Genomic DNA, 11,203 nt, shown 5'->3' on the forward strand with positions numbered 1-11,203 from the left:
CCCATACTGAGCCCGCCCTTTTCCTCTCCTCCTCCTCACCTCCCCATCGCCCCCCCCACCCTACTCCCTTCCCCTCCCCACAGCACTTGTGTATATTTGTACATATTTATTAATGATGTGTATATACCTATAATTCTATTTATTCTGATGGTATTGACCCCTTTCTACTTGTTTTGTTTAGTTGTCTGTCTCCCCCTTCTAGACTGTGAGCCCGTTGTTGAGTAGGGACCATCTCTATATGTTGCCAATTTGTACTTCCCAAGCACTTAGTACAGTGCTCTGCACCCAGTAAGCACTCAATAAATATGACTGTATGAATGAATGAATGGGTGGGCGTGAACACAGGGAAAGATAAGTCTCCTAGGTACCGTGTCTCTTTATTGGCCGTTTAAAGAGAAGATCCAGCTGTTCTCTTCGTAAGTAACAGGCTTCCCAGCTGGATTCCCCAACCCCAGGCTGTTCCATGCCGGGCAAACTTCATGGACATGAGGAATTCCAGCACAGGCAACTTCTGGATGGGCCTTGGGAGTAGAAGTAGAAAAATTAGTAGGAAGTGAGTAGAAGAAGGAAATGAGGGGTGAGGGGTGGGGTCAAGGAGAAAGGAATTGGAGAGGGGGCCAGGTGGAGGAGCTGGATATTTCTGTTAAATTGGCACATCCTGGACTTGGGTGGGGGTGGAGATTCAGGAGACCCACCTACAGTTCTGTTCAGGCTAAGTCTAAAGAACCCCCATCCCCCTCAACTGGTCCCCATCAGATTGGCCCTCCAGTCAAAGCCCTGGGGTCAGCTCCATCTTTGACCCGTGCTTTCCCATCCAGCTCCTGCCTCCTGGGGGCTGGGATAAAGACCCCTTCCCAGAGACTAGCGGGATACCCGAGGTTACCTGGAGGAAATGCAATCAGTGGGTAGGAAGGATGGGGAGACTCTTTGGGGAGGTGGGGACTGTACATTCAGTATCAAACACTTCCAAGCCCTCTCTCTAAGGTCAAGCCTTGAGTCCTTGACAGGGACTCAATGGACAGTTTAGCCAAGGGCAGTGTGATCTAGTGGCCAGAGGGACTGGGAGTCAAGAGACCTTGGCCAACTGTGTGACACTGAGCCAGTCATGTAACCTCTCTGAGCCTCAGTTCCTTCAAATGTAATATGAGGATAATAATAATATGAGGATAATAGTGCCGGCCTCTCCCTTTCATATAAGGATGTTGTGAGAGCAAGAAATGCAAAAGCACTTTGGAAAAGTGAAAATACCCTATAAATTCATTCCATGGTGTTTATTGAGTGCCAATCAATAATAAGAGTTTGAGATGATAGAACAACAGAAGTAAGACAACTGCCCTCAAATATGGTGGGCGGAAACAGAAGGAAATGATTTACACCAGTTTTGAGGCAAATTTTCTTCTCCCCAGGTCATATCCCCTCAACTCTCTCCTCAGCACTGATAAATCCACAGCTATCAACTGAGGCTATTACATAGATATTGCTCAACACACCCAACTATTTAAGTACTTAGTTATTCACTTATCCATCTTTCTAAACTCATTAGAGCCAGTAGTATCTCTGTTTCTTCCTAATGGTAAATATATTTGTGTGTGCCTCCTACATTAGATTGGAAGCTTTTGAAGTCAGGAATTGTGTCATTTACCTTTCTTGCATTCTTCCAAGCACATAGTACAGTGCACTGTGCAACTTCAAAGCCTTATTAAAATCACATCTCCTCCAAGAGGCCTTCCTCTCCTGAGCCCTCATTTCCTCTTCTCCTACTTCTTGCACTTGGATTTGCACTATTTATCCACACCACCCTCAGCCCCACATCACTTTTGTGCATATCTGTAGTTGATGTTTATTTATTTATATCATTTTTCCATCCCTTTCTCTAGGCTGTAAGCTCCTTGTAGGCAAGGAACTTACCTATCAACTCTGCTATATTATACTCTCTAAAGTGATGAGTACAGTGCTCTGCACAGTGTAAGCATTCAATAAATATGATTCAATCAATCAATCATTCTTATTCAGAGCTTACTATATGCAGAGCACTGTACTAAGCCCTTAGGAGCATGCAATACAACAAAATTAGCAGACATGTTTCCAGTCCGTAACAAACTAGAGGGAGAGGTGGACATTAATATGTTCATATTACAATATATAATTTTAAAATATGTACATGAGTACTGTGGGGTTGGGGGTGGGGAGATATCAAGTGTCCAAAGGTTGATGTGCATAAACGATGCTGAAGGGAGAGAGCTAGGGAAAAGAGTTCTTAATCTGGGAAGGCCTCTTGGAGGAGATGTGACCTTAGTAATGCTTTGAAGGTGGAAAGAGTGGTGTTCTGATGTATATGGAGGGGGATAGAGTTCCAGGCAACAGGGATGACTTGGGAAAGAGGTCAGTGGCAAGATGCACGAGATTGGGGTGCTAGAGGAGTGGAGTTCCAGCCTGCTCTGTAGTAGGAAATTAGTGAGGTGAGGTAGGGTGGGATGAGTTGATTGAGTGTTTTAAAGCCAATGGTAAGGAAGTAACACATCTGATTGATTCATTGTGAGGAGGAAGTACAGAATGGGTTAGTGCAGAGCTAGTTTTCCCTCCTGCCTGAGAGATGTCCCTAGGTCTGCATTTGTTTGTGGGGTTGAAAACAGGGCCAGAAAGAGAATCATTTTCAGCCTTTACCCGCCCCCGGCCTCACCTGCTTCTCCTAGCAATCTGAGAACGGGGCTCTGATGGAGGTCCGGGTATCAGGAACAACAGCTTCAACCATCATGTGAGACACGCTGGATGGGAAAGAGATTGTGTGAGTTGGCAGAGCTCTCCTGGCAGGGGAGGGATGGGAGGGTACACAGGCGGTGGTGAGGAGTGGTCGGGTCGGGGCGATGGGAGGAGCTGATGTGAGATGGCAGAGTTCTCCTGGCAGAATAGGGATGTGGCAGGTGGGGGAGATGGAAGGTCAATACAAGCACAGTCTGGTGCAGGGCCTGGACACCTGGTAAGTGTACTCTGCCTAATGAAGCTCAGAGAGAGGCCTCAGAAGGGCTTTTTCTTACAGAGCGGAGAGTAAATGAGAAGGGAGAAAGAGAGTGCATGGGTCTCCTGTGCTGAGAACTTGAGCGTCACCAAGGAACCAGGCCGGGAAACTGGAAGAGCTGAGCAGACATGACCCACAGATCGCCCCCATCCCACCCCACCTCATGCCCCTTGCATCTGGCCAGCTGCTAAATATACTCCATCCCTTTTCTGGCCACCACGCCCTGCCAGCATGAATCCCAAACTGTAGCCTTGGTGAGCTACATCCAGGCATTAAGCATCATTCAAGGGACAGGCCATAAGTAGTTGAGCTCAGACAGCAGCGAACACAGATTTGCTTAGCCTTTTTGAGTGTCTCAACCTCTCCCTCTCCCCTCCCCAGGCTGCATCCCCCCACCCTCTCCCCAGTCTCCCGCATCTGAACCTTCCTCCTGGAGTCTCACCTGCGTCTCACCTGCTCTATTCTCTCTCGCATTGCCTGGTCTCTCGCCTCACTTGGGACTGGGATGACATGGGTGTGGCTGAAAAATTCCATTAAGATGCTTAGTCATACAGGTTTATCACCAATAACAGGGAAACCTCAGGGATTATAAGGGTTAACCATGGGCCCTGCAGATAATAAATACCAGATAATCAGGTCAGACACAGTCCCTGTCTCACACAGGGCTCTCAGTTTACAGCAGAAGAAGAACAGCTATCTAATCCCCATTTTACAGTTGAGGAAATTAAGGCACAGAGAAGTTAAGTGACTTGCTCAAGGTTACACATAGGTGACATTATAACAAATTACCCCCTCCCCCGCCCCCCCCCAACACTGCTTGCTCCAAGGGGGGAATAAAGTTAGGAAAGGTTCCCCAAAAATTGCCTGCCTCTCTCATTCAAAAAATGTTCTTCAGAGGAATGGATTTATGGATTCATGGTACCATAGCCAATGGAAGAGTCATGTGATTGGTCATGGTGTTAGTAATAATAATAATAATCATAATGATGGTATTTGTTAAGCACTTACTATGTGTTAAGTCTGTTCTAAGCACTGGGGTAGATACAAACTACTCAGGTTGGACACAGTCCCTGTCCCATATGGGGCTCACAGTCACAATCCCCATTTTACAGATGAGGAGACTGAGGCACAGAGATGTGAAGTGAATTGCCCAAGGTCACTCGACAGACATGTGGCGGAGCTGGGATGAGAACCCAGTTCCTTCTGACTCTCAGCCCACGCTCTTTCCACCAGGCCAAGCCACTTCTCCAATTCATTAGTGTTCATTAAGTTCTTACCAGAGAGCGAGCACTGGGTTAAGCACTGAGGTAGACACGTGATCATCAGATCTAATTCAGTCCCGGTCCCACATGGGCACAAAGAGGTTAAGTGACTTACCTAAGATCACATAGTTGGGCAGTAGAACAGATTGTAAGCTCCTTGAAGGCAAGGGATTGTTTCTACTAATGCTATTATACCATCCCAAACACTCAGTATAGTGCTTTGCATAGAGCAGGTGCTCAATAAATACGGATTGAGTGGGACTAGAACCTGGGTCTGCTGATTCCTAGACTCAGACTTTCTCCATTTGGCCACACTGCCCTGCTATTCACCTGCAAAAATCTCTTCAAGCAGAGAGAGAGAAGCTACTATTGCTCACTGCGGGCAGGAAACATGGCTACCAACTCTGTTATACTGTACCTTGCCAATCGCTTAGAACAGTGCTTTGCATAGAGTAAGTGCTCAATAAATACAATTGATTGACTGGTTGATTGATCAGGAGACCAAGAGACAGAATCACACTCAGCACTGTACGAAGGCACGATCAAGCAAACATCTTTTCACCCTCACTCTTTCCCTCATATAGACTCTCACGTCACGTAGATGTGCACATCTCTCTTCCTATCCACATCAAAAAGGAAGCAGCCCAGATGGGATCTTTGAGTCTCCTTCAACCGCAACAGTGGCTTAATCATCTCTGTCCAGGGCTTCACCATTTCTTCAGGGCCTGGGCACTTAGAAGCAGTTTACCCTAACAGGATTGGCCAGGCCAATTTCCCTGGGTTTGACCGAATTAAATGATGTGCTCTAGAATGGCAGGCTGGCAAGCCCCAGAAGGTTTGTTGATAGCACTGTGAGTTGGGAGTCTTTACAATAAGGAACATTTCTTTAAACACTGCCATTTCCCCAGCCATAATGTCTGTCTCGCCCTCTGGTTCATAAGCTTTCTATATGTTGCCGACTTGTACTTCCCAAGCGCTTAGTACAGTGCTCTGCACACAGTAAGTGCTCAATAAATACGATTTATTGAATGAATGAATAAGCTCCTTTTTTGAAGGTATTTGTTAAGCGTTTACTATGTGCCAGGCACTGTACTAAGTGCTGGGGTAGATACAAGGAAATCAAGATGGAACAGTTCTTGTCCTGTACAGGGCTCACGGTCTTAATCCCCACTTAACTGATGAGGTCACCGTGGCACAGAGAAGTTAAGTGACTGGCCCGAGGTCACACAGCAGACAAGTGGTGGGCAGGGATGGTGTCTACCAACTCTATTGTATTGTACTCTCTCAAGCATATAGTACAGTACTCTGCACACAGTAAGTGCTCAATAAATATCCTTGATTGATTGATTTAGCAGAGGTAAATAACAGCTGGGGATAGAGTTCTTCTATTCCCAGGGCAGGATGCCTTCAAAGCAAATCTAAATAATGCAAATCTAAATAATGCCCAGAAGATATGGATTGTTGTGGGTCAAGGGAAGCTCCTTGGGTAAATGCTGGGCTTAGCTTCCTATTAGATGGAACAGAGCCAAGCTAATTTTGAAGGGGAAACTCGATTTTTCATAGCTGCCAGCATAAGCGGGATGTATTTTAAGAGCTCTGGTGCCCTAACAGAACTTGCCATTTCCTTGTTTAAAATAGAGGAGGGACTGGGAGGCTGGGGGGAAGGGTGCTGCTGTCGGGATGATGGGGAGGAGCCAGGGAGGGAGTTGCAAGAGATCCATAGTCTGGTCTTATCTTCATCCCAATACCTGCTCCCTGCTTCCCCACATCCAGCAAATTGAAAGAAGCTTCTATGCTCTCACCTGGATCTCACCTGCTCTTTCGGCTCGCCGGGGGCTTGGAAGATACGGGTATGACTGTAAAGCACCGTTCAAACATTTCATCATGCAGGTTTAAGAGCATTGAACGGGAAAAGGTTATGAGGGTGGCTAGGGGGCTAGAGATATTTGGAATCAGGAGCTATTTCTCCTTCCCTGGGATAAAACCATGTCTGGGCCCCCTGAAGCCCCACTCCTGCACCTGGAGAGATTTATCTATGAAAGCTGACACCCAGCACAAGTACCAAATGGAAAACGGTCATCCCCAGACCCAAAGAAACAATGCTGGGCCACCTCACGGGATATAGCTCTGGCTTTTTCTTTCTTGAGAACGTACGGCTCTTTGGAAAGTACAGTCATTTCTTAGCAATCCGGAGGCTAAAGTGGGGAAAATTTGAAATGGTTCTAAAAGCAGAAAAATGGACCAAAGCTCATCTCTCCATCTCCTCCTCCATAGTGGTTCCCTGAAGCCCCAGGACCTAGGACCCCAAAGCTCCAACGTGAAGGAGATCTCTTTGGAAATGTGGTCGGGAGGGAGGGAGCGAGGGAGGGAGAGAGAAAGGAAAGGGAAGGGCAGGATGGCTGCTGAAAGAAACCGACTGGAATAGCCCCTCCGGACCCACAGCTGAGTGATCCCCGCAGGTGTTACCTCCATCGGATGAACTGAATCCTGGTTCTCTCCTCAAGGACCTCTCGACTCTGGGCAGCGACCATGTTGGATTTGGAGGTGTGGTGTTTCACCTAGGAAAGGTGATGCCAATCATTGCCCTCTCAGGGCCCTACCAGTCGCCCAAGACATACACCTCTTCCTCTTAAAGCCCCAGACCACCAGGACTGTCTGCCATGCCAGCTCCTTCTCTGGAGTCAAGAGGCACTATGACTCAAAAGGCCCTAGAGAGAGAGGAAGAATCACTCCCCTAAACACAGCCTCCCATCTCCTCCTCCTCCTTCTGCTTCTCCTCCTCTTCCTCTCCCCCTCTTCCTCCTTATCTCTTCCTCCTCCTCCAACTTCTCTTTCTAGTCTTCTTCTTTCTCCTCCAACTCATTATCCCCAGGTGCCGGGAAACGAGCACCTCCCCTCCTCAACTCTGTCTTGAGCTCTTAAGAGTTTCTTGCTGCCCCCAACTTCCCAGCCCCAGGGAGGTGTCACATCTCTGGTCACAAGTACTTCCTGTCCATCTTTAGACATGTGGCCTCCCATGCCGTCTCTGGACACGTGTGCATCACGGGTTTGGGCTGGAGAGTCACTGGACAGCTTCTTCTTGATGATCTGGGAAGCCTCTTCCTCGGCCTGAAAAGGTGAGCAGTTGGTCCCTGAGTCAGAACCCTCTGCTCCTTCCCTCTTGGCACACCCAACCCGAGTTGGCCTGAAGCTTCTGGCAAGGATCATTCTCTATGGGGGGATGTACCGGGGGTGTAATACCCCTGAGCTCAGGGTCAGCCCCCTGACACCACTCTCAGCTGCAACACCAGGAAGCGGATGTAGCAAAGCTGACATCCAGCCAGCTTCCTGCAGGGCAGAACCAATGTGAGTTTAACCATTGGCTTTGGGGTTCCCCTGGGGAGGTTGGCTCCTGGGGTCCGGAGAACAAAGGGCTTCAGATGAGCAGGGCCAGCATACCAGCCGGAAAACCCCTTGAGACCTGGAGTCACGCCTGCCGGCGGTTCAGGCTACAGTTCACATGCCCTTGAGCTTGTTGCTTTTTGTTTTATATATTAGTTAAGCACTTACTGTGAGCCAGGCACTGTTCTAAGCACTGGGGTAGATACGGGGTAATCAGCTTGAACACAATCCCTGTCCCACATGGGGTTCACAGTCTTAACCCCCATTTTATAGATGGGGATTACTGAGGCACAGAGAAGTGACTTGCCCAAGATCACCCAGCAGACAAAGTGGGTGATCTGCTGGGTGATCTGTGCTCTAAGGGACTTTGAGGACGCTCCCTCCCAGGGAGGCAGGAAGCCAAGCCAGCCAACCCTGAGGTCTTGGGTCCAGGAACCCAAGGTGGAACTGGTCTTTCTCTAGAAATACAGTGGGTGCTGATGAAACTGATTCTCTTTCTGGCCTTCCAGGAAGGATTGGGGTGCAGCTTCTGTTGAGGAAATTGGAGCAGCTACTCCAGGACTCTAGGACTGGGAGAGGACCCATTTTTCATAATGAATGATCCACCAGTAGTCCTTTTGGGGGCACCCATGTCTGGCAAAGAGCCTCAATAATGTGCCCGGTGGAGTTCAGATACAAGAAGGGTTTTCAACTTCACACTGACGGCTTCTGTAACAGCTAATTACCCAACCCTAAACCCTGGGATTTCATCCCAACAGCCCTGAGGGCCTTAGCACTCTCTGTTACCCTCATGGGTCCCAGGAATTGAGGACCAGCCACCAGATAAATTGCTTTTACTGCTCATAGGGGAAATAATAATAATAATGATAATTATAATGGTATTTGTTAAGTGCTTACTATGTGCAAAGCACTGTTCTAAGTGCTGGGGAGGTTACAAGGTGATTAGGTTGTCCCCTGGGGAGCTCACAGTTTTAATCCCAATTTTACAGATGAGGTAACTGAGACACAGAGAAGTTAAGTGACTTGCCCAAAGTCATACAGCTGACAGTTGGCAGAGCTGGGATTTGAACCCATGACCTCTGACTCCAAAGCCCGTGCTCTTTCCACTGAGCCACGCTGCTTCAATAGCAACTGAATATGGCCCCAACGGAAATTTCTAGATCCTATAATGATAACTATGGTATTTCTTCAGCACTTGGCCAAGCCCCGGGGCACATACAATATACAGTCCCTATCCCACACAGGGCTCACAGTCCAAGAGGGAGGGAGAACTGGCATTTTGTCCCCATTTTATCCCAAGATGAGAAACTGAGGCACAAAGTTTAGTAACTTGCCCAAGGTCAAGAGCCCAGACTTGAAATCAGATCTTTTGACACCTAGGGCTAAGCTCTTTCCAGCAGACCACCCAAATATTTCTCTGTGGCATATGTAGGAAATACGAGACTATGGAATCTTCACTAAATCCTCTGATTCTTCAAAATCTTGAGACTAGATCTAGGTGAAGCAGTGTGGCCGAGTGGAAAGAATATGATCCTGGGAGTCAGAGGACCTGGATTCTAACCCCTTGCTTGCCTGCTGACCTCGGGAAAGTCACTTAACTTCTCTGGGCCTCAGTTTCCTCAGCTGTAAGATGGAGGTTCAGTATCTGCTCTTTCTCCTACTTTTAAACTATGGACCCTACTTGGGACAGGGACTTTGTCCAACCTGATAAACCTGTATCTACCCCAATGCTTAGAACAGTGCTTGACATGTGGTAAGTACTTACCAATTATAGTTATTAGGTCCCTTGAGTCCTCTTATTTTGTTAATATGTTTTGTTTTGTTGTCTGTCTCCCCCCTCTAGACTGTGAGCCTGCTGTTGGGTAGGGACCGTCTCTATATGTTGCCAACTTGTACTTCCCAAGTGCTTAGTACAGTGCTCTGCACACAGTAAGCGCTCAATAAATATGATTGAATGAATGAATGAATAATAAGATTCCAAATGCTCTAATCCCAAGGCATTTAGGGACTGGTTCATTGTTCTGAAAAACATTCAGTCCGTATCTTCCCATTTCTCAAAAACCTTCAAAGATGTCCATTAATCTCTGCAACAAACAGAAATGCCTTGTCTTTGGCTCTAAGGCTTTCAAATCAGCTCTCTCCCTCCTCCCTGACCTCACTGATGCTAAACTGCACACTTCGCTCCTCTAATTCCAAACTACCTCAGTTTTGTCTATCGCATCACCAACTCCTTGCCTAAATCTTTCCTTGGACTTAGAACGACCTCCTACCTCCCCCTTTATATCTGACAGTCACCTCTTAAGCACTTTGATATTCACCCCAGCCCCACAGCACTTATTTGCATATCCTTATACTCTATTTCCCAACCTGCAATTAATTTTATTGTCTGTCTCCCCCACTAGATTGTAAGCTTCTTAGGTGCAGAAATCATGGAGAAGTAGCATGGCTCAATGGAAAGAGCACGGGCTTTGGAGTCAGAGGTCCACCAACTGTCAGCTGTGTGACTCTGGGCTAGTCACTTAACTTCTCTGTGCCTCAGTTACCTCATTTGTAAAATCAATCAATCAATTGTATTTATTGAGCGCTTACTGTGTGGAGAGCACTGTACTAAGCGCTTGGGAAGCACAAGTAAAATGGGGATTAAAGCTGTGAGCCCCCCTGTGGGACAACCTGATCACCTTGTAACCTCCCCAGCGCTTAGAACAGTGCTTTGTGCATAGTAAGCGCTTCACAAATACCATTATTATTATCATTATTATGTCTACCAGCCCCACTGTACCCTCCCAATTGCTTAGTTCAGTGTTCTGCACACAGTATATACTCCATAAATGCCATTGATTGAATGACTGATTGGGTCAAATCAGGCTTAGATAATCACGCCCCTGAGAACTACAGAGGCAGGTACTCTTCCTTTCCCCGAAGCCCAGCGAGTCCGCAACCAAGTCCCCGGGTTCCCTTCCTCACCTTTCTCAGCCAGTGTTGCACCACTGTCAAAGCCTCAGACTCAACGACTTCAACATCCTGGAACAGATCAGACAAAGTCAGCTCCAGCCTACAACCTGCTCGTCCCCTTCCCAAAGCCCCAGCTCAAAAGCTCGGCTTCTTGGCTACAGCGTCACGACAAGGCAGACCATGCCCACTTACTGGACTGATCTGTGGGGGGAAGGGGTAACCCAAGCGCTTCCTGATGAGAATGTATATGATCCATGTTGTAATAATCATCCTCGGCCTGAGCGGGCAGAGCTAGTGGCTCTCCCGCTCCCTCCTTCCGAAGGCAGTCCCCATAGAACTCTTCCAGCACTGAGGTTGGGGCCCAGACCGGTCAGTGCCTGATGATGTCACAGTGGCCACCATTGTCTTGTGCCTCATGGTTCTCCTGGGATGCAGCAGGAGAGGTGGGAGGGGAGCAGAGGGGAGGGCCATGGCAGAGGAAACCCAATAATCCTAGGTTTAGGAGGAGGCACTACCAGGTTGCATGGAGCTGAACGTCATCCTTGTCCTTGCTGACATCCGCGCTCAAAGATACGAAGAAATAAATAGTTTC

At 47.8% G+C, this 11,203-nt stretch overlaps 1 protein-coding gene across 2 annotated transcripts; it reads right to left on the minus strand.

Moving 5' to 3' along the window:
* Positions 1–360: 360 nt before the first annotated feature.
* SPATA19 (spermatogenesis associated 19) lies at positions 361–10,948 on the minus strand. Of its 2 annotated transcripts, XM_038754695.1 has the most exons (8): positions 10,804–10,948; positions 10,624–10,680; positions 7,264–7,386; positions 6,745–6,836; positions 6,081–6,134; positions 3,459–3,536; positions 2,681–2,765; positions 361–528 (listed from the first exon to the last, which is right to left on the minus strand). In XM_038754695.1, the coding sequence occupies exons 1-7, from the start codon at positions 10,879–10,881 to the stop codon at positions 2,690–2,692; spliced, it is 558 nt and encodes a 185-aa protein (XP_038610623.1). In that variant the 5' UTR covers positions 10,882–10,948; the 3' UTR covers positions 361–528; positions 2,681–2,689. The 2 variants fall into 2 exon arrangements, with proteins under 2 accessions (XP_038610623.1, XP_038610624.1); XM_038754696.1 differs by lacking the exon at positions 6,081–6,134 and having other exon boundaries at positions 10,804–10,947.
* Positions 10,949–11,203: the final 255 nt, after the last annotated feature.

This window comes from Tachyglossus aculeatus, chromosome 11, assembly GCF_015852505.1.
Source record: "Tachyglossus aculeatus isolate mTacAcu1 chromosome 11, mTacAcu1.pri, whole genome shotgun sequence".
Taxonomy (NCBI): Eukaryota; Metazoa; Chordata; class Mammalia; order Monotremata; family Tachyglossidae; genus Tachyglossus; species Tachyglossus aculeatus.

Excerpts from the sequence above, each read along its gene's own strand:
- SPATA19 (XM_038754695.1), bottom strand. The coding sequence starts at position 10,881 with ATGATTATTACAACATGGATCATATACATTCTCATCAGGAAGCGCTTG. Across the intron at positions 6,135-6,744 it reads ATTCAGTTCATCCGATGGAG|TCATACCCGTATCTTCCAAG; the intron begins GTAACACCTGCG and ends GGTGCTTTACAG. Across the intron at positions 3,537-6,080 it reads AAAGAGCAGGTGAGATCCAG|CCACACCCATGTCATCCCAG; the intron begins GTGAGAGCATAG and ends GGAATTTTTCAG.